Source organism: Anabrus simplex, chromosome 2, assembly GCF_040414725.1.
Source record: "Anabrus simplex isolate iqAnaSimp1 chromosome 2, ASM4041472v1, whole genome shotgun sequence".
In the NCBI taxonomy this organism is placed as follows: domain Eukaryota; kingdom Metazoa; phylum Arthropoda; class Insecta; order Orthoptera; family Tettigoniidae; genus Anabrus; species Anabrus simplex.
In genome coordinates this window covers 655410459-655430806 of record NC_090266.1, presented here as the reverse complement: position 1 = coordinate 655430806, position 20348 = coordinate 655410459, and the positions used below count along the sequence as shown (strand labels likewise).

At 40.6% G+C, this 20348-nt stretch overlaps 1 protein-coding gene across 3 annotated transcripts in view; it reads right to left on the bottom strand.

Annotated features, from left to right (window-relative positions):
* The window catches only part of SWIP (strumpellin and WASH-interacting protein), a 412754-nt gene extending 394627 nt beyond the window's left edge, over positions 1-18127 (bottom strand). For all 3 annotated transcript variants that reach the window (XM_067141154.2, XM_067141155.2, XM_067141156.2), the window contains exon 1: positions 18003-18127. In XM_067141154.2, the coding sequence (XP_066997255.2) occupies positions 18003-18054 (52 nt within the window). In that variant the 5' untranslated portion in view covers positions 18055-18127. The remainder of the gene's footprint in view (positions 1-18002) is intronic.
* Between the last annotated feature and the right edge of the window lie 2221 nt (positions 18128-20348).

Genomic DNA, 20348 nt, shown 5'->3' with positions numbered 1-20348 from the left:
TTCTTGTATTTACTTTTTTTTTTTTTTTTTTTTTACAATATTTCTCTCAAAAGCAAGCTTGTAGTTTTATACGACTCTTGATGATGTGATCATAACCACGGGACCTCCAGTTTTACATGGAATTCAAACTACAGGTCATTCCTTGCCCCATTCACCTTGGGATGAAAATTGTGAATTAGAGGGTTGGTTCCTATCCTCATTTGACTTGTCCTGATTCCCTTTGTCATACACTATGATTATTGGACACCAGTTCCTTATGCCCTCTATATTACATGTGCATGCACAGCGGGTGAGTGGCTGGCTGTTCAGTCCACTCCATTTATGTGACAGGTACTTGGGAAGATAGTCTATGACCCTGGCTTGATGCACAAGGAAGGAGAAAATATATTGTGGTGGTGGTGATGGTGTGGCAGTGTGATAACAGATTGACACTGTCATTCATCTCTCACCATTGTGGCTGCAGTTTGAATCCTGGTCAGTGCATGATGTCTGCTGTGGCTATTATGTATAAAAGGTGACTAAGGGGGTCTCACTGTAGTACTCCTGTTGTCTGCCTTATGGGTCCTGATCTTGATATTCCATCATCTATCTTGATGTCCACCTATAGCGTAAAGGTTAGCACTATTATCTGCCGTCCTCAGAGGCCCGGGTTCGATTCCCAGAACTCCAAGAAATTTAAGAATGGCAGGAGGACTGGTATGTGGTTGAAATGGTACATGCAGCTCACCTCCATCGGAGGTGTGCCTAAGAAGAGCTGCACCACCTTAGGATGAAGACAAGAGTTTACTTTTATCTATCTTGATGTAATTTTCATTTAGAATGCTCCTTATGAGACTGCATAGATATTGATGATGTCCTATATGATGCTCTAATTTTTCTATGATGTTATTCCTGTTGATGGTATCAAAGGCTTTGGAGAAATCCACAAAAATAGCATGCAGTTTTCCTTTTGGTCTTGAGAGCGCCTCCTCTGTAATCTGTTGCAGGCATTCTAATGCTTGAAGTGTTCCTTTTCTCTTCCAGAATCCAAATTGTTCTTCAAGAAGGTGAGCAACCACCAACTCTGCAAGTTTGTTCATTAATAACTGCGCGAAGATCTTGAGAAAACGCATTCAGAGGCTGCTTCCCTGTAGTTATTGTGGTTTTCTACATCATCTTTTCATTTACAAAGCATCTTTACTGTCTATTTCTCCCAGTTCTCAGGAATGTCCCCTTGGCATAGACATTCGTTGAAGAGCATTGTGATTTCATCTCCCAAATCCTGAATTGGTCCCTCTGTGTGTTCATTATGGATCTCATCAGGCCCACATGCTTTCTTGTCTTTACAGCTTAATATTGCCAGTATCACCTCCTCCTTGGAGAATAGTTTTAGCACATCTAGAGGAGTGATAATTTTATCAGTTGCTACTGATGGGCATGTGTCTTCTATCTGCAATACAGATGTAAGGTGATGTTCCCAAACACCCATTGAGATGTATCAGGGGAATCTTGGGTTTACATAAGTAAGTGCTTTATGAGGATTCCGCTTAGCTTCTGCAAGTAGTTTCCTTTCTTCCTCCTCCTGGAAAGCTTTCTTGGCGTTCTTCACTCCTCTTTGTAGATTCTTTTCCCAATGTACTACTGTCTGTTCTTATCTGTTGGTGCTCTTATTGTTAAGTGTAGACTTTGTAGTGCTTTTCTGGCTGTGTAACATACCCTGTTGAACCATAGTTTAGCTTTTTTCTGGTATTCAATTTTCTCAACAGTCTAATTTTTGTACAAGCCAATCACCTCTTGCTATAACCCTTATTATTATCGTACAAACATGTATCATTTCTATAACTGTCGGAATGTGTTATGTTTGTGGTGTCCTCGACTATGTTTTTTTTGCTAGGGGCTTTACGTCGCACCGACACAGATAGGTCTTATGGCGACGATGGGATAGGAAAGGCCTAGGAGTTGGAAGGATGCGGCCGTGACCTTAATTAAGGTACAGCTCCAGCATTTGCCTGGTGTGAAAATGGGAAACCACGGAAAACCATCTTCAGCGCTGCCAATAGTGGGATTAGAACCTACTATCTCCCGGATGCAAGCTCACAGCAGCGAGCCTCTACGCGCACGGCCAACTCGCCCGGTACTATTTGTTTTAGTAACGACATTGCCTTGCATGAAGCACTGACATTTCCCTCTTACTTTCAGCCTTTAGTTGATTCCTGTCTATATTTGTTGATATCCTTGTCATTATTGTAGCTTTATCATACAGCATTTTATTGAAGGCAAAGGATGTCTCAATCAGCAAGTGCTTCCTGGCAACATCCCTTATTGCTTGTTGAGAAATTGGCCTGACGTTCCTTATGTTTGTGAACACAAGATCTATGGAGCTCGAGCCATTATGACATATAGGCTTTCATGCGCTTATCATTTATTAATGTTAAACCCTTGCTTGGAACATTTAAGTGTAAACAAGATCCTATCTCATCAATAAATCCTTCGGCTGAATAATTTGCTTGCGAATATGTACATGCAAAAGTGCATCGTGCCGTTTGCACTAGCAAAATATTCTTAGTCTTATGTATAATCTCGAAATGGATGTGTTATATGGATTTCTCATTTGTACACACAGTCTAATAGGTCATCTAAATAATGAAAATGAAAGTATCTATTCCTAAAATTAGGCTTTATTTTTATGGTAATGGCTAAGAATAAAAAAGAAAATATCCAAAAAGACTAAACCTTCAAGATCTTCAAATTAAAAAGAGGAGGAATCTATGCAACTGAGCAAATTGGCTGTGAGGTTAGAGCTGCACAGCTATGAGCTTGCATTCGGGAGATAGTGGGTTCGAACCCCACTGTCAGCAGCCCTGAAGATGTTTGTCCGTGGTTTCCCATTGTCACACCAGGCAAATGCTGGGGCTGTACCTCAACTAAGGCCACGGCCACTTCCTTCCAACTCCTCACCCTTTCATATCCCATCATTGTCATAAGACCTAACTGTGTCGGTGCAACGTACAGCCAATTGTAAGAAAAACTATGCGATATCTAAGGAAATCAACGAAGAATGATCCAATCGGATGTAAGGAAGCTAAATAAAAGGAAATGGAGCGATACCATGCAAGGAAAGAAGCAAGAAAAATAAAACTTATATGGGACATGAGTCAACATGCGAGCAGAGAGAGATCTGAAAAGACTGGCGAGGAAGAAGTAGGAGATATTATTAATTTTTAAAAAGTGAAAAAATTAATGGAATGCTAGAGGAAAACTAAATCACCACCTAGTCCCCAACCTGGTCCAAGTGGAAACAGTGAAGTCTGTAACAACAGGCTAGCCCTTGGAATAAAGTAACTGTGCAGAAACAGGATTGAACTAGAAAGTAAAATTAAGATATTACATGAGATCATCATTTAATAAAACTAATAATTTAATCTTCCCAATTATTGATAACTAGAGCCTGGATTTCCATGCACTATCAAATCTCAAAATATGCATTCATTCATGCCCTATCATATGGAAAAATGTGCACAATAAACTAGAAAATATGCACTATCAATTCAGTTCTCCAAATTGTCTTGATTTAACCTCATCCATTTATCCTTCAGCACATTCTTAAACACACAAAGATCTGTCTACGTCTCAATAAGTGATAGGTGCATACTTAAATGAAGACATTTGGTACAAAGTGAGGTCGAATGGTATGTATTATGTATGCATTTTCAACACAATACGTCTTATATAAGTTCGATGAACAGATCGCTTCGTTCGACCTATCTCTAGCTGCCGCAGCTACTTCTCCGTGCGATGTTTGCAGGCACTTTTGAATGTCCGCAGTAACGGGTAACGATTGCCTGCTACGATAACAAAGACGTGTGACGAGTGAGAGTTCCGGATAGGAAATTCCAAGATGACAACGGAAGAGGGTTCAGTGCAAAACCAAGGTTTGTAAGCTGCTATCTCAGTAACACGGTGTCATAGAAGTTTGATACAAGTTTTGATTTGTTCTTCTAACATAGACGAACAAATCAGCCGTCAATGAGTAATGCACAATTTAAGGTTCAATTTATAGCAATTTATAACTGGGACACCGTATTCCTAAGAATTAAAGAGATCGACGTGGCGACTTCCGGCTTATGTCAATTTTTACTCCAGCAACAGATAAAGTGCTAGATTAATTGCATTATAGAACCTCTACTGTATCTATTAACTTTGGTTGTAACATAGTGAACCCATCATACACAATCAAAAGGGATACCTAAATTTACTTTTTTACCTAGTTGCTTTACGTCGCACCGACACAGATAGGTCTTACGGCGACGATAAAAGCTAACTTAGCTGCGAGATAAGTTGTTGTGAAAGGAGCATCCATTTTTGCATCATTACTTGATGAGCACCCTGTGTCTTCTTCATGTTTCGTACCCACGAGACAAGGACGCTGAAGTTAAATTGTAATCTATTTGGGCAGGAAAGGAATCCAGATTTATAAGATCCTAGGGGAGAATTTTGGATGGATTCGAGCATACTCGTGGCTAATTTCTAAAATATGATAATTATCCAGATGTAAATTAAAATTTAGTTTGATACAGTGGAACGCCTAGTAAATTGAAAGGAACTGTCATGTAATCAAATCTCTTCTGGCCAAAAATGGAAAGATAATGCTAAACCGTGGGAAGATTGGAAGCTACACGTGGATATTGTCATGGAGGGGGAAAAGTATTTATTCAACCCACACTTCGGTGTTTTAGACCACTTAGAGGCAAATTAAAACTATAAAATCATGTGATTCATATTCCTCAAATTTTTCTGAACATTATGGACACCAACATCAGAGATGAGACCCGTGGGATAATGAAATTGTGTAGTGTGATGCAATCTTCTTACCACTTTTCACGAGCAAATAGCCCGGATCTACTAAGAGTGACCAGAGAGCAAGATTAATTCCTTCTTTGATGATATGTGACTCCAGGTCTGTGTAGCTCTGGGCCAATTATTCATGTGTGGGTAAAGTGAACACTCAGGATTGGTCATTGGTAGAGGAGAACGTCAATATAAGCGCTACCACTTTCTTTCTGTGATATTACTGATAAACAATTGTAGGTACAAATGAAGAAATAACTGTAAATTTTAACTGGATCTATTAGCCATAGCATACAAACATGAACATTTGAATGGCTGGAATGATCTAAGCACAAATCAGGATTTAATCAAATGTGTCATTTTGTTAGTTTTTCATTCATTTAAAATTATTTGAAAACAATATGAAATCAAGGTATTAAGCACAAGAAAATGAAAAATCGCAGTAAAGATACTGAAGACAAATAAGAAATAGCCTACACATAAAACCTATGAGTAATACTGCGTACACTATTTACAAAAGTCACAAATGTACTGTTCCTTTTCTGTACCTGCACAGTCACTGTGTGCCCACATGCAGCACATTAAACATGTATTTTCATAGAGACATTAGGGATTTGATAACAGTTAATTTTGGAGCACCGTGCCCATGTGAATTAAATTTTTTTTTGTGTATAATTAATTGGTTCAGATATAACCTGAGGTTGTTACGGTTCGATTAAGGACCCATTCGGTGGCTGATGATATCCTACGTGGTTATTTTGTGATCGGTGGATAACCTTAGTTAAAGAAAAATTCAGAGTCCGCTTACAGAAACTGAATCTTCACGGATCAAGTGAATCGACCAACGGTGTTACTTGAAATCCGATGTAATTTTCACGGGTCTTTTTTCATCGTTTTTGTTATTGAATTCTACTCTGGAATGGCAATTAACGTTTACCTTAACTAAATATCAATGAAAATAATTCCTGAGGTCTTCATATATTTTATTTATGTCAAAGTTATATCAGCTCTTTTGTTAATACACCAAACTTTCTTTTATTACTCGGTGCTTAACCTCTATGGGACGTAAATAATTTCTTTTTTATAATAAATCCATTTTAGCCCACTTCTTAAGTTTTATTTCAAGTAGTAATTAGATTTCCGTATGCTACCCGCCAATTTATGTCAACAAGTGACTGAAGAACCAGGAACCCCCTGAGATCAGAAGAATCTACATTTGCAAGAGCCAGAGGCAGATGTTGACTGTCGGTAAGCAAGGGTGCAATAGGATGCCAGGAATTCATTCTCTCCATCTCTCAGTAATAGACATACTGTATATCATCGAAAAACAGTCCCAAATTCTGCACACTAACATTCATAACAGGCACTACATGCAAGTTTATACATGCACCAAAGTCAGAAGAAATGTCATATTATGCAATATTAAATAACCAAATATTTGCTATTAAATCCAAATTCTTCAAAATATGCATTAAGCATTCATTTTCTCTTCAAAACGCCAAAACATGCAAACATGCAAGAAAAAGAATGGTTACTTGGAATTGTTAAGCCAAAAACAAACATTTGCAAAGTTTTAGAAGAGTAACCAGCTTAATTTAAAAACATGCATTTGCATGGAAATCCGAGCTCTAATGATGACATATCTACTGTAGAGGTATCAGATGTAGTTGGTATACTTGACCAGCCACTGTTGAACAATTGTGGTCAGTACATGTTCAGTAATGACTTTAACAACTATGAAAATTTAATCTACACCTCTCCGGTCCTTTTGAGGAAGTGTGCAAACTAAATTTATTGACAGCCATTGTTTTTACTTTTTAGCAACTGATTTTGTATCCCTGACCCTAATGTCAAGATTTATTGACATGATACAGTATAGGCTTTTGAACTTATGCTGTGTCAAGAAAATAAGGTGAAATTCTTTACGTTTTGCAGAGAACTGTGCTCTGCGTCATAAGAAGAAAATCTTGACTGTCCACGAGAAAGGCTTCTTGAACAATGAACTTTTAAAGTTTAGACGTTACAATAGAAGTAGAAATGGTACGTTCATTCATCACCAGATGGTTCCCCAGATGTAGCACAGCGCTAGCGTTCGAAGCAGAAGCTGACCAAACCATCAGAATCAGTCTAAGAGGGGTCACATAACATGTGTACGTACCATAGGCTATGTCATTGACAGGATCATGACAGAAGAAATGTTTTTGTTATTGAATTCTATTCTGGAATGGCAATGAATGTTTAACTTAACTAAATATCATTCAAAATAATTCCTAAGGTCTTCATATATTTTATTTGTGTCAAGGTTATATCAGCTGTTTTGTTAATACACCAAACTTTCTTTTATTATTCAATGCTTAATATCTATGGGACGTAAATAATTTCTTTTTTTATAATAAATCCATTATAGCCCACTTCTTAAATTTTATTTCAAGTAGTGATTAGATTTCCTTCTGCTACCTGCCAAGCCGTGAAAGCATCAGTGGCAACGTCAAGATTTATTGTTTTTATACTTAAAGACAACAAATAAGTTTTGATAATATTGATTTTAAGGAGAAAGTTTTGTTTTTATTTTCTAATATGGTTGTAATACATGTTATTCTTTCCTATGTGAGATTTGTGCTGGACAAAGCAGAGGCACGACAGGTTTTTCTCTGGGTACTTCAGTTTTCCCTGTCATCATTCATTCCAGCAACACTCCCCAATATCATTTCAGTTCATCTGTCGTTCATTAATCATTGCCCCAGAGGAGTGCGACAGGCTTTGGCAGCCGGCACAATTCCTACCCACACCACTAAATGGGGGCTTCATTCATACCATTCCTGACATGGTCGAATGACTCTAAACATGCTGTGGATTTTCAAATGAAATTCTTTCCTATTATATTATGTGAAAACATTACATACATACATACATCATCATTACAGACCGTTATGCCTTTCAGTGTTCAGTCTGCAAGTGTCGGTGAATTTACTAAATGTCACCACAACGCCCTATTAGCAACTAATGCTGCGGCATCATTTAGTGCTATACCTCTTATCTTTAAATCGTTATAAACTGAGTCTAACCATCATCGAAGCCGGTTAATGCGTACAGGTTCATCCACCAAGTTCATTCCTAACTTAGCCTTTATCTCCTCATTCCGAGTACCCTCCTGCCATTGTTCCCACCTGTTTGTACCAGCAATCATTCTCACCACTTTGAAGTCTCTTATTTCTTAACTTCTGAATACGATATCCTGAATCCACCCAGACTTCGCTCCCGTAAAGCTAAGCTGGTCTGAAAACAGACTGATGTAAAGATAGTTTGGTCCGGGAGCGGACTTCCTTCTTAAGAATATTGTAATGGTTATAACATCCGCCATGCCAACTGGCAGTGGGCCCGGCCCGGCACCGTATAGGCCCACCCCTTACGCTTCAACCACGAGCAGCACTTAAGTGCTAGGCCAGCCCCACTCCCTTCTGCCCACGGTCCCGTAACAGAGGAGTATGGAAATGACTCCACGATTAATCTGGAGTGTTCCATCTCGTGAGATTCCCAGATCCATCGAGCATCTGGACTATTCTAGAAGGGCCAGCACAGATATATAAGAGAGGAACGACCTGCCTTGAGTGAGTGAGTGAGAGTTAGTTAGGAAGTGAGTGAGTGAGAGCGAGATTGAGTTCGCTGGTGTGAGTTAGCGAAGAGCGCAGTCAGTGATAGCCTGGGCCGAGATGTCAGCCTGATGGAGTATCTGCCTGTTGGAGCCGAGGACTTGTTCCTGTTTCCCTGATGTCGTGTGTGTGAGTCCCTCGAGGCCGGCTGCTGGAGAAGAACCTTGGGTGTTCGGGAGCAGCGCGAAGGGAACACTGGGTGCCGAAGTGTACAGACTGCGAACGGAGTTCGACGGATTGAGTGAACAGCGGATACTATCCAGACCCGTGTAGACTGACATGTAGGCTGTGGACCGTGACAGCGCTAACGAGTGTGACTGAGGGGCTGAGAGAGTGTAGTGTAAATAATTGATGACTGTGTGTGTGTCATTGTAGATGGGACACGAGAAACTAAGAGCGTGAACCGTGTAAGTGTGTAACCGTGTACTTGTGTAAGTTGTAAGCTCGGCTATCGTGTGTATGTGTGTGTAAATCTGTAATTGTAGTGCTTAGTTAATAAATCTTAGAAATAGGACGCTACCAGATTCTGTGCTCATTTGTTTACTTATTTACCCCGCCAACATGTTACAGTATTGTTGATCGCAACTGTGAGCTCATTGCATTAGCTTTACTGCAACTTGATTCAATCTCACTTACTATATTACCATCCTGTGAGAACACACATACTAAGTACTTGAAGATTATCTACCTGTTCCAGTTCTATATCACCAATTTGACTTCCAATTCCCTTGGATTTCTTACCTACTGACATCAATTTAGTCTTCGAAAGGCTAATTTTCATACCATACTCATTGCACCCATTTTCAAGTTCCAAGATATTAGACTGCAAGCTTTCGGCACAATATGCCATTAAGACCAAGTCGTCAGCACAGGCCAGATTGCTTCCTAGGTTTCCACCTAATTGAATCCCTCCCTGCCACTTTATACCTCTCAGCAGATAATCCATGTAAACTACGAACAACCCCCCATATGTACCCTGAACCAAAAACTCATTCTACCATCAATTATCACTGTAGCCCAATTGTCAACATAAATTCCTTTGATTGACTTTAATAATCTACCCTTAATCACATAGTCTCCTAGTGTGGCAAACATCTTTTCCCTCAGTATCCTGTCATATGCTTTATCTAGATCTATGAAACAAACACAAATGTCTATTAATCTCGTAGCATTTTTCGATTACCTGGTGCGTACTGAAAATCTGATCCTGACAGCCCCTCTGTGGTCCGAAACCATACTGGTTTTCACCCAACTTCCTCTCAACCACTGATCGCACCCTCCCTTCCATGATGCCAGTGAAAACTTTGCCTGGTACACTAATCAATTAGATACCTTGATAGTTGTTGCAATCCTTCCTGTTCCCTTGCTTATAGATAGGTGCAATTACTGCTTTTGTCTAATCTGAAGGTACCCTACCAATACAATGCTAATTTTATTACTTTATGAAGCCATTTCATCCCTGCCTTCTCACTATACTTCACCATTTCAGGTCTAATTACATCTATTCCTGCTGCTTTATGACAAAGGAGTTTATTTACCACTTTTTCCACTCACTCAAGCATAATTCCACCAACATCATTTTCCTCCTCCTCATGAGGTCGGTTGTCACAACACCACCAGGAAGACTTCCTTTTACGTTGCGAAGATTTTCAATATATTCCTTCCACCTCTCGTGTTTCCCTGGGATCTATTATGAGTTCACCTGAATTACCCAAAACAATATTCATTTACTTTTCCCCCCCATTCCCGAGATTTTTTATTACTGTCCAGAAAGGTTTCCCTGCTGCTTAACCTAGCCTTTCCAGATTATTACCAAAATCTTTTTAGATTCAACAACTGTTTCGCTCCGTTTCTTTCATCTACGTACAATTCCACCTGCATCAGCCCTTGTTTGGAGCCATTTCTTATAACCTTTCTTTTTAAGTTTACAAGCTGCTCTCACTTCATCATTCCACCAATATGTTTGCTTTTTCCCATCTTTGCACACAGTTGTTCCTAGGCATTCCCTTGCTGTTGCTACTACAGCATCCCTGAATGCCACCCATTCTCTTTCATATCCTAAACCTGCTCACTGTCCACTGTTCGGAACTCCTCACTAATTATATCCATGTACTACTAATTTCCTTGTCCTGGAGATTTTCTACCCTTATTCGTTTGCAGACAGATTTCACTTTCTCTAGCCTAGGCTAGAGATACCTAGTTCACTACAGATCAGATAGTGGTCTGTTTCATCGAAAAATCCCCCAAAAACCCTTACATTCCTTAGAGATTTCCAGAATTCGAAGTTGGTTAAGTTACAGTTTATTATGGATCTGGTACCCTTACTCTCCCATGTGTAGTGGTGAACAGCCTTACGCTTGAAAAATGTATTCTTAACTGCTAAACCCATACTAGCACAGAAGTCCAGCAGATGCTTCCCATTCCTATTAGCTTCCATACCTTCCCCACATTTACCAATCACCCTTTCGTATCCTTCAGTTCTATTTCCAACTCTTGCATTGAAATCGCCCATTAGCACTGCCTGCTAGGTCATCAGCCCAGAGGCTGGTTGGATCCTCAAATAGCCCCACCAAAGGTTATGCAGTTATGAGGAAAGCCCAAAAACCAATGGCAGCACTAAAATGAGGCGTACTAGGCAAGATGAGGAGTGAGGTAGTTTGCCATTGCTTTCCTCACTGGGTCAGAAAGTACTATTGCAGCATAACTGACCCTATGAGCAGCACCTTTCATAACACTCAGATGCATTAGTCATGCTCTGAATGTCATTACTCAGCACTACCCATACCCCAGCAACTTCCATATTGTCACAGCCATGGATGTTGACTGGGACTTTGGTGGAAGCTACACTTTACTCTGGCCTATGCCAAGAGATGGATGCAAAAGTACTGTATCCATCAAGAAATGACAGCAGGCAGCCATTAGCACTATCCTACCCTTACTGTTGACCCTGACTACGATGTCACTCAACACTTCATAAAACTTGTCAATTTCAACTTCATCTGCACCTCACATGGTGAATACACTGGGACAATTCTCGTCCTAATTCCTCCAACTGCCAAATCTACCCACATCATTCGCTTGTTTACGTGCCTAACAGAAACTATGTTGCGTGCAATAGTATTCTCGATGAACAGCCCTACTCCAGACTCTGCCCTTCCCTTTTTAACACCCATCAAGTACACTTTATAATCTCTCTCTTCCTCGTTATATCCCCTTACCCGAATATCACTTATTCCTAGCACATCCAGATGCATCCTCTTTGCTGACTAAGTCAGTTCTACATTCTTTCTTCCATAAGCCCCATTAATATTGATAGCTCCCCATCGAATTACATTTTGTTCGTCAAGCTGTTTCAAAGGAGTCCCTCGCCTGTCAAATGGGAGTGAGACTCCATTATTCCCATAGGTTCGAGGCTTGCTTAAAATGTTCTGAGCTTCAGAATTCATGACGCAGGATGCTACCCTTCTTACACATAGTCCAAGTGAGGATCTCTCCTCTTACAGGTCAGGGACCACCGGTGGATTGTATAGCCCTAGCCGCCTGATCATAAGGAAGGCCATGACTCAGAATATGTCCGAGACTTTCACAAACAAATAACTAAGAAATAAATAGATCTTCTGGTCTGCTATCACTGAATAGACCATTTTCAAACTTCAAAACCCAACACATTTAGACCTAGACAAGTGCAAACTTTGTAGTTCACTACTCTCTATCCAGTACAAACGTGTTGATAAGAGTATGCACGATTACTGCACTCATTACCGAACATGTGTACTTTACATTTCCTCAAAACAAAATCGCCAATTGTTTCAATTGGATGGAGCATTTTCATTTTGATAAAACTCTCTTGGTGGGTGCCACTCCCATCCCGACCACTGGGTATCCAGATGATCCATTTCACCACTGGTCAAGATGGGTAGCTTCTTGTGAATAACAATGGCACCCAAAATTTGAGTCTTGTAATACCATAAAATTTGTATAGGCCTACTTTTTATGATTCCCTCATTCATTAAATTGGTAGCCTTCAACAAATGTGATATAAGCTAATATTCTACAATTCAAAACCCTTACTGAACTTTTGCCAATATTTCTATTTATCTCTTTTCTGTCAAAGCATATTATGCTGCTACACTGTTTGATTAATGCTCCTGCTGTTCATCTTGTGGGTTAGGAATTGGTCACCACTGATCTGCATGTAGGGCAATCACCCAGGTGGCAGATTCCCTATCTGATTTTTACATAGTCTTTTCTTAAATAATTGCAAATAATTTGGAAATTTATTGAACATCCCCTTTGTAAATTATTGGAATCCCAAACTCCTCTTCCTATAAACAAATATTTGGCCCAATTTGCCCTCTTGAATTCCAACTTTATCTTCATATTGTGATCTTTCCTACTTTTAAAAACATCACTCATACTTATTTGTCTACTGTCATTCCACGCCATGTCCCGACTGGCAGATCGGAACATACCACTTATGATATAGATGTTGATTCCCATAGGGAACCTGAAATAATTGTCCTGAATGAGTAAATTTATAATACCAATATAAATGGTCCGTTATTGGACATTATAAATTTTCCAGCTAACTCATTCCTGGTTGCCAGCGTTTCGCTACCGTGTGCTAAGTTGGGCTCATCAGTTGGTACTTAGCACACCTACCAAGACGCATGGCTAGTGCATACCATGGAGGCCACTGCGTAGGCTATTTGGAGCCACTGGCAGTGCCAATGCACTATGAGAGACTTTGTCTCATTACCAAAAATTGATGCCTGCTTGGCCTTCAGATGTAGATGTTGATTCCCATAAGGAACCTGTCAACCAGAAATGAGTTAGCTGGAAAATTTATATTGTCTAATAACGGACCATTTATGTTGGTATTATAAATTTACTCATTCGGGACAATTATTTCAGGTTCCCTATGGGAATCAACATCTATATCATCTGATCGCCAAGCAGGCATCAATTTTTGGTAATGAGACATATTCTTTCATAGTGCATTGGCACTGCCGGTGGCTCCAAATAGCCTACGCAGTGGCCTCCACGGGGTCGGTAGATGCAGAGTGGGTTGTTGTCCCATAAGCTCTGTACTCTGACCGGCCAACCGAGCAGAGGAAAGGTGGCCACAGCTCTACGCCTCTGCATTCGGGAGACGGGTCTGGGGCACAATGCTGCACTTCTTGCCTGGCCTCACCCGTCGGCTGTCCTGAGAATGTTTTTCTGTGGTTTTCCATGCTCCTGCACTAAGGCGAATGCCGGGACAGTTCGTAGTGTAGGCCACGGCCACCCACCCCCTCACCTTCTCCGCACATCTCCTTTACCGTAACAAATCTCCCGGCCTGAGAGAAGGCGTAACCGTCTAAGAGGCCCGCCTCCCCCTTCAGGGGTGGAATGAAAACTTTTAGTAGTAGTAGTAGTAGTAGTAGTAGTAGCCTCCATGGTATGCACTAGCCATGCGTCTTGGTAGGTGTGCTAAGTACCAACTGATATATACAGTATGTACCTATTCTATTCGTACGGGCTGTTTGCTTTAGTATCTCAACGCACTGCCAGAAAATAATAAAATGAAAAGGATTTTATTCATTGAACATATTTTCAACAAAGCCTTCAGAAAACATACCTACTATGTCTGTTTGCAACCATGTTAACAAAACATACAGCTTCTAATAAAGAAAAGCGCGCCCATAATCTTGTATCTTTCATATTCGTACAAGCAAATCGAACACTTGAAATAAACAAAAAATAAAAGGTTTCTGGAACACGTTAGTATCTAGTGGAATGTCCCCTAGCCTTTACAACTGTCTGACATCGTCGGCGCATAGAATACACTAATTTCTTGCACATCTCAGAGTTGATTTTCTGCCATTCCTGAAGAATCACACTTTTAAGTTCCTCCTTCGTACGCACACGTTGTCTACGGATATTCCTCTTTCACAAAGCCCAAGGATCTTCGATGGGATTCAAATCCGGAGACTGGGGAAGTGCTCTTAGCTGCTCCACGGGGCAACCATGTCTTATTAATGTCAGCAGTGTGTTTTGGGTCATTATCATGCTGGAACATATAAACAGGTGGCATCCCTATTTTTTCAGCACTCTGCTTCACGTTTGCCCTCAGGATTGCATTATAGCCCTCCTTGTTCATTATTCCGTCAATGAAATATATGTTACCCACACCTCTGGCTAACATACAGCCCCAAAGCATTAAAGACCCACCACCGTATTTTACAGTTGGGAATGTACTTGCTAAATCATTGTCCGTACCAAATTTTCTCCATATTCTGTGGATGCCATCTGATCCGAAAGGGTTTATTTTTGTCTCATCAGACCAGATAACGTCATTCCAGAATTCATTCTCCCTATTTATATGCTCCTTAGCGAATGTCAATCTAAGCCATTTGTCTTTTTCTACTTACGTATGGTCTTTTCCGAGCGATTCTTCTATAGTACCCATGCCGATACAAGATCCGATGGATGGTGGAGTTGCTGATCTTCATTCCAGGTCGTTCCTCTGTGAGTTGCATCAATACTGGTGCACTTAATTTGGAATCTGACTTCAGCAGCCGAACAAAAAATGTTCTTTCCTTTCAGTTAAACACTTTCTCCTGGGTTTCCTTGCAGTATTGTTAATAGTGCCTTTCCATTTAAATTTATGAACCACATATTGCACCGTAGAATGTGTTCTATTGACCAGCTATCCAATTTTTCGCAATGAAATTCCTTGAAGTGGCAGTTGATGTATAGTGTTCTTAAGGTCCGTACTTAACTCTGCACTCCTACCCATGCCCACCCACAGACACACTAGGAAGGAGACTAATACATTTGACTAGTCGTATGCCGTCACTGAGAATTTTCCGTGCATCGCAAGTAAACGGTGCGCATTATCCTGTACATGTGTACGAATACAACTGCCACACGCGTTTGTCGATGCCGGCACATTCATACAAAATCTTCCTGCCTGTATGCAGATAAGTATGGTTTTGACTAACGAATTATCATTGACAAATCATGTTTTTACCCGTAATGTATATTTTATTTCAGTTTTTCAATTGTTAATGTGGATATACGAAACTTGATAAGAAATTGAAACCTGTACGAATAACAGAGCCACATACTGTATATATAGATTCACAATTCACAATATCGTTCTGGTGGGATCTGGACCCACGCATCTTGCACTCCTACCCACAGTTGGTGCGAGATTCGTGGAGCGTACATCAGCATCTATAGCATCCCATAAATGCTAGATTGGATTAAGATCGGGGAATCTGGAGGAACAATCTATATATATATGTATCCGTATATATATATATAGTATGCGCACTTTTTAGTGATAAATTTTTGTACTCGTTGGAGAAGTAAGAAGGGTTCCGTTAATACTGCCAACTGAATGGAAATGAAATCTGAATTGAATCGATAATATGATCGATCGATATGAATTTTATAAACCTTTATTATTTTAAGCAAACAACTGTGTCACACACACAATATATAATACTATATAACATTCCCCGTTGCGAAACGTGTTCCTAGCATGAATTCTATAGTTTGGCTTTGCTGTGTAAACGACAACAGTACGAGTACTTAAAGTGTACGCCAGATGTCGCACAGCGATGATAAGCGATTCTTAGTTTGTGTTTCAAAGGTTGCCAATACGAATCTCAAAGATAACCGAAGTCGACCACTTCAGCACTAGGGTGTAAATCTATCACTAAAAAGTGCGCAGATAGTATATATACAATGAGTGGCCAAAAGTCTTGGGAAGACACTGAATTTGATGTTAATAATGAGTTGCTCCTCAGAGAGCCCTCAAATTGACAGCAATATGGCGAAACATCAACTCTGCAAGGTGTTGAAATCGTTCTGGAGGGATCTGGACCCAAGCATCATGCACTCCTTGGTCTTGTGTAGTTGGTGCAGGGTTCGTGGAGCGTACACCAGCATTGATAGCATCTCATAAATGCTCGACTGGATTAAGATTGGGGGATCTGGAGGGACAATCCATGGTCGTAACATCACTGGAGTGCTCCTGCAACCACCTGCTTGCTACCACAGAGCAGTGACATGGCGCATTGTCCTGTTGAAATATGGCATCTCCATCACGGTACTCTAGGGCCAGAAAGGGATGCCGATGGTCTGAAAGAATGTCCACATAACATGCACCTGTCAGTGCTCCCTGCAGCCAGACAATGGGGCCTAATTGCGACTATTAGAACGCCACCCAGACCAGAACCGAGCCACCTACCGCCTGGACACAACCTTGTTGACACACAGGAGCCAGAGTTTCATGAGGCATATGCATGGCTCACATGCCCATCAGTACGATACAACTGGAACTGGGGTTCATCGGACCATACCACACGTTGCCACTGTTCCATTGTCCACTGCCGATGTTTGCGGGCCCATGCACCTCGTTGAGCTCTGTGGAATGTCAGCAAACGTGCACAAGTTGGCCGTCAGCTGATGAAGCCTATGCGGAGCAGTTGCCTCCTTACAGCCCTGGCAGAAATAGGTTCCTGACTCCCAACATTCAATTGAAAGGTGATCTGACTCACAATAGCCTATTGAGCGCCCAGTATGGTTCTGCGGAGGTGACGTGATATCCGTTCGTAAAACAACTGCGGTCTTCCTGTGGAGTGACGTCATATCCCATTGTCTCTCACCCAATGGAAATGCTGGTACGTAATTAGGCAATGGACTGTGGTGTGTGAAAAATTGTATTACGTTATAAAAGCAACATTATTTCTGGGGGATGGTGGGTGGGTTCTTGGCTGTCGCATTGAGCACATCTCTCCTCTACAAGGTATTCCACTTAAGATTTCTAACATATTACATCCTTATCATGCTATAACAGTATGGTAAGTCATACTGAATTTCTACCGAAATATTACGCTAAAAGTATAAAGTTATACAATCACAACTTTTTTTTTTTTTTACAAGTTGCTGTACGTCGCACTGACACAGATAGGTCTTAATGGCGACGATTGGACAGGAAAGGCCAGGAGGCGGCAGCGTCCTTAATTAAGGTACAGCCCCAGAATTTGTCTGGTAAGAAAACTGGACACCACGGAAAACCATCTTCAAGGCTGCCGACAGTGGAGTTCGAACTCTATATCCGGTATACTGGGTACCGGTCGCACTTCATCGACTGTAGCTACTGAGCTCGCTTATCACAACTGTTATATGCGGGCACTGTTAGGGTAATTTCTCTCTACAAACTTGTGCTGTCCTGTAACAAAATAAAGTATACTGTAGGGCCTACTGCACTGTGTGAACACTAATAACGAATACCATCACTAAGAAATGGATTCATTCGATGCTTCCCAGTATTCTGGGTGACATGACCTCCACAGGTCGTTTAAAATGCAAATAAGGTCCACTGTTAAATAAACTACGCAAGAATAGTAATGCTGGATACTTAAATGCCTAAACTGGAATCAATTCGAAACCTAACCCAGTACTTTTTAAGTTTTCTTTAAAATAATTTGCCGACCCTTATATTGCGACACAATACGATCGGCTACTCACTGTGTGTCCCATCTTCTAATTTATCGAACTGCCAGTCCGGTCCAGAATACATCACTTGTCACTATACCAGCAATATTCCATTGAAATAAAAAAAAATCTTTAAGGTGACAACTATGTCAACTGAGTCGAAAACCACGGAATATTGAATAACGACAATCTCCGATCTCTATTGCAAGGAATAAAAGTAGCGCCTATTGGTCCAACTTCTCTCGATTTGAGAATTAGCCGTGTGAGCGCTAAAGTCAAAGCCAGTTGGGAAGGTCTGGACATGGTACCGCAATCCTATGCGATGGCAACCATATTGAGTCTTAAGCAATGTTTGATGTTGGTGAGCCCGATGCGATAGCGTGAAATATATTTGCATTTTTAAGGAAAATGGGATACTGTGCTACACTAAATCGTCAGACTAAGTCAACTGGCGGGGTTAAAGTGTTTCGCTTTCCAGTGATAAGGAATGGCGAGCTCAGTGGGTACGCTACAAAATTTCAGGCGTGATAAATGGCAACTTACATTTGATAATTCAGACTTGTTCGAGGTTATTAAGTTATTACAGTGAAATTATTCCTGAGGAATCATATGTTTGTATAAATGAAGTTTTTATTTATGGGTTCCGTTATGTATTTTCTTCTGACATAATTTTGATGAATCGCAGTTTGAACAGAAGAGGGTACATGAACGGAAACACTCAAGTGGAAATCAATCCCAAAAATTTTCCTAATCCACCCAGGTCTTTAACATATTCTAGAAAACCTCTCAAGGATGTTTTTAAAAAGAGGCAACGAAGGTAATAGGAACTGCATCGGCCTAATAATATTATTCGTGTTTTCATTTTCGAGTTAATTACCGAAGGGAGGTCGTTTTTAAGAAAAATTAAAATAAGGAGCCCGTCACAATTAACTAAAAATGCCAGGACTCGGCTAAGATGCCCGTGTTCATCAACACACGTTTGAAAGTAATGAGACCCTCGGGCCCCTTTAGTCACCTCCTTCGACAGGCAGGGGATACCGTGGATGTTATTCTCTTTTTGCTATTGACTTTACATCGCACCGACGCAGATAAGTCTTATGGCGACGATCGGACAGGAAGGGGCTAGGACTGGGAAGGAAACGGCCGTGGCCTTAATTAAGGTAGAGCCCCAGCATTTGCCTGGTGTGAAAGTGGTAAACCACGGAAATCCATCTTCAGGGCTGCCGACAGTGGGGTACTAACGACTATCTCCCGAACACTGGATACTGGCCGCACTTAAGCGACTACAGCTATCGAGCTCGGTGGATGTTATTCTAACATCCCCATCCACAGGGGGTAAATATTATGAAAGCCTATTACAAACTGGTTCGCAGTTATCTACCACAAGTGGTAAACCAATCTTATAAACGTGAGGCATGTGATTCGAAAGATAAGAATAATGCACAGATTAAGATACAGTAATTTCCATCACCAACAACTGAAGTGTATATATTACGCAATGATCCACCCACATCTAACATACATGAACTTCATTTGGGGAAGATGTAGAAAAGATTGTTAATAATCTGGAAATCCTACACAAAAGAACCATCAAAATCATCTATGGATTCCCCTTCCCCAAACCGATACATAAAGTTTTTCAGAGTCAAATATTCTGCCATTCCATTAAGAAATTGCATTTTCATCATCAGTCTCTATGTACCGGTATAAGCTAGACAGGAAATTAACCCACTCTGCTATGAACTTCTCCCATTTTAGTGAAATTAACTGATATGAAACTGGAGGGTCATTAAGGATATATCCTCGCACTCCAATTCAGTAAAGTATGGAGTGAAAGGCATTTACCGGTAATCATCAATGTTTATGGAATATAATGTATTGCCTCCTGTTATGAAGAACTCTAAAACGGTTAAATGTATTAAGAAAAACTGAAGGAATATTGCTCTTATACGGATATCTTAATATAACCTCTACACAACTTACTTTAATTAGTCCTACTCGTTGGCTGAATTGTCAGCGTACTGACCTTCGGTTCCCTGCCGGATCGGGGATTTTAATCGCTTCTGATTAATTCTTTTGGCTCGGGGACTGGGTATTTGTGTCCATCCCAACACTCTCCTCTTCATTTTCACACAATACAGTACACTACCAACCACCACAGAAACACGTAATAGTGATTACATTCCTCCATACAGGGTTGGCGTCAGGAAGGGCATCCGGCCGTAAAACAGGGCCAAATCCACATGTGCGACGCAGTTCGCAACCGCGACCACCCAGGTGTAGGAAAAGCGGTAGTAAAAGAAAAGAATAACTTACTTCAATTAATACATTAATATATTGTCCGTAGTTAATATCTTACAGCCATGCAATATCTGAATA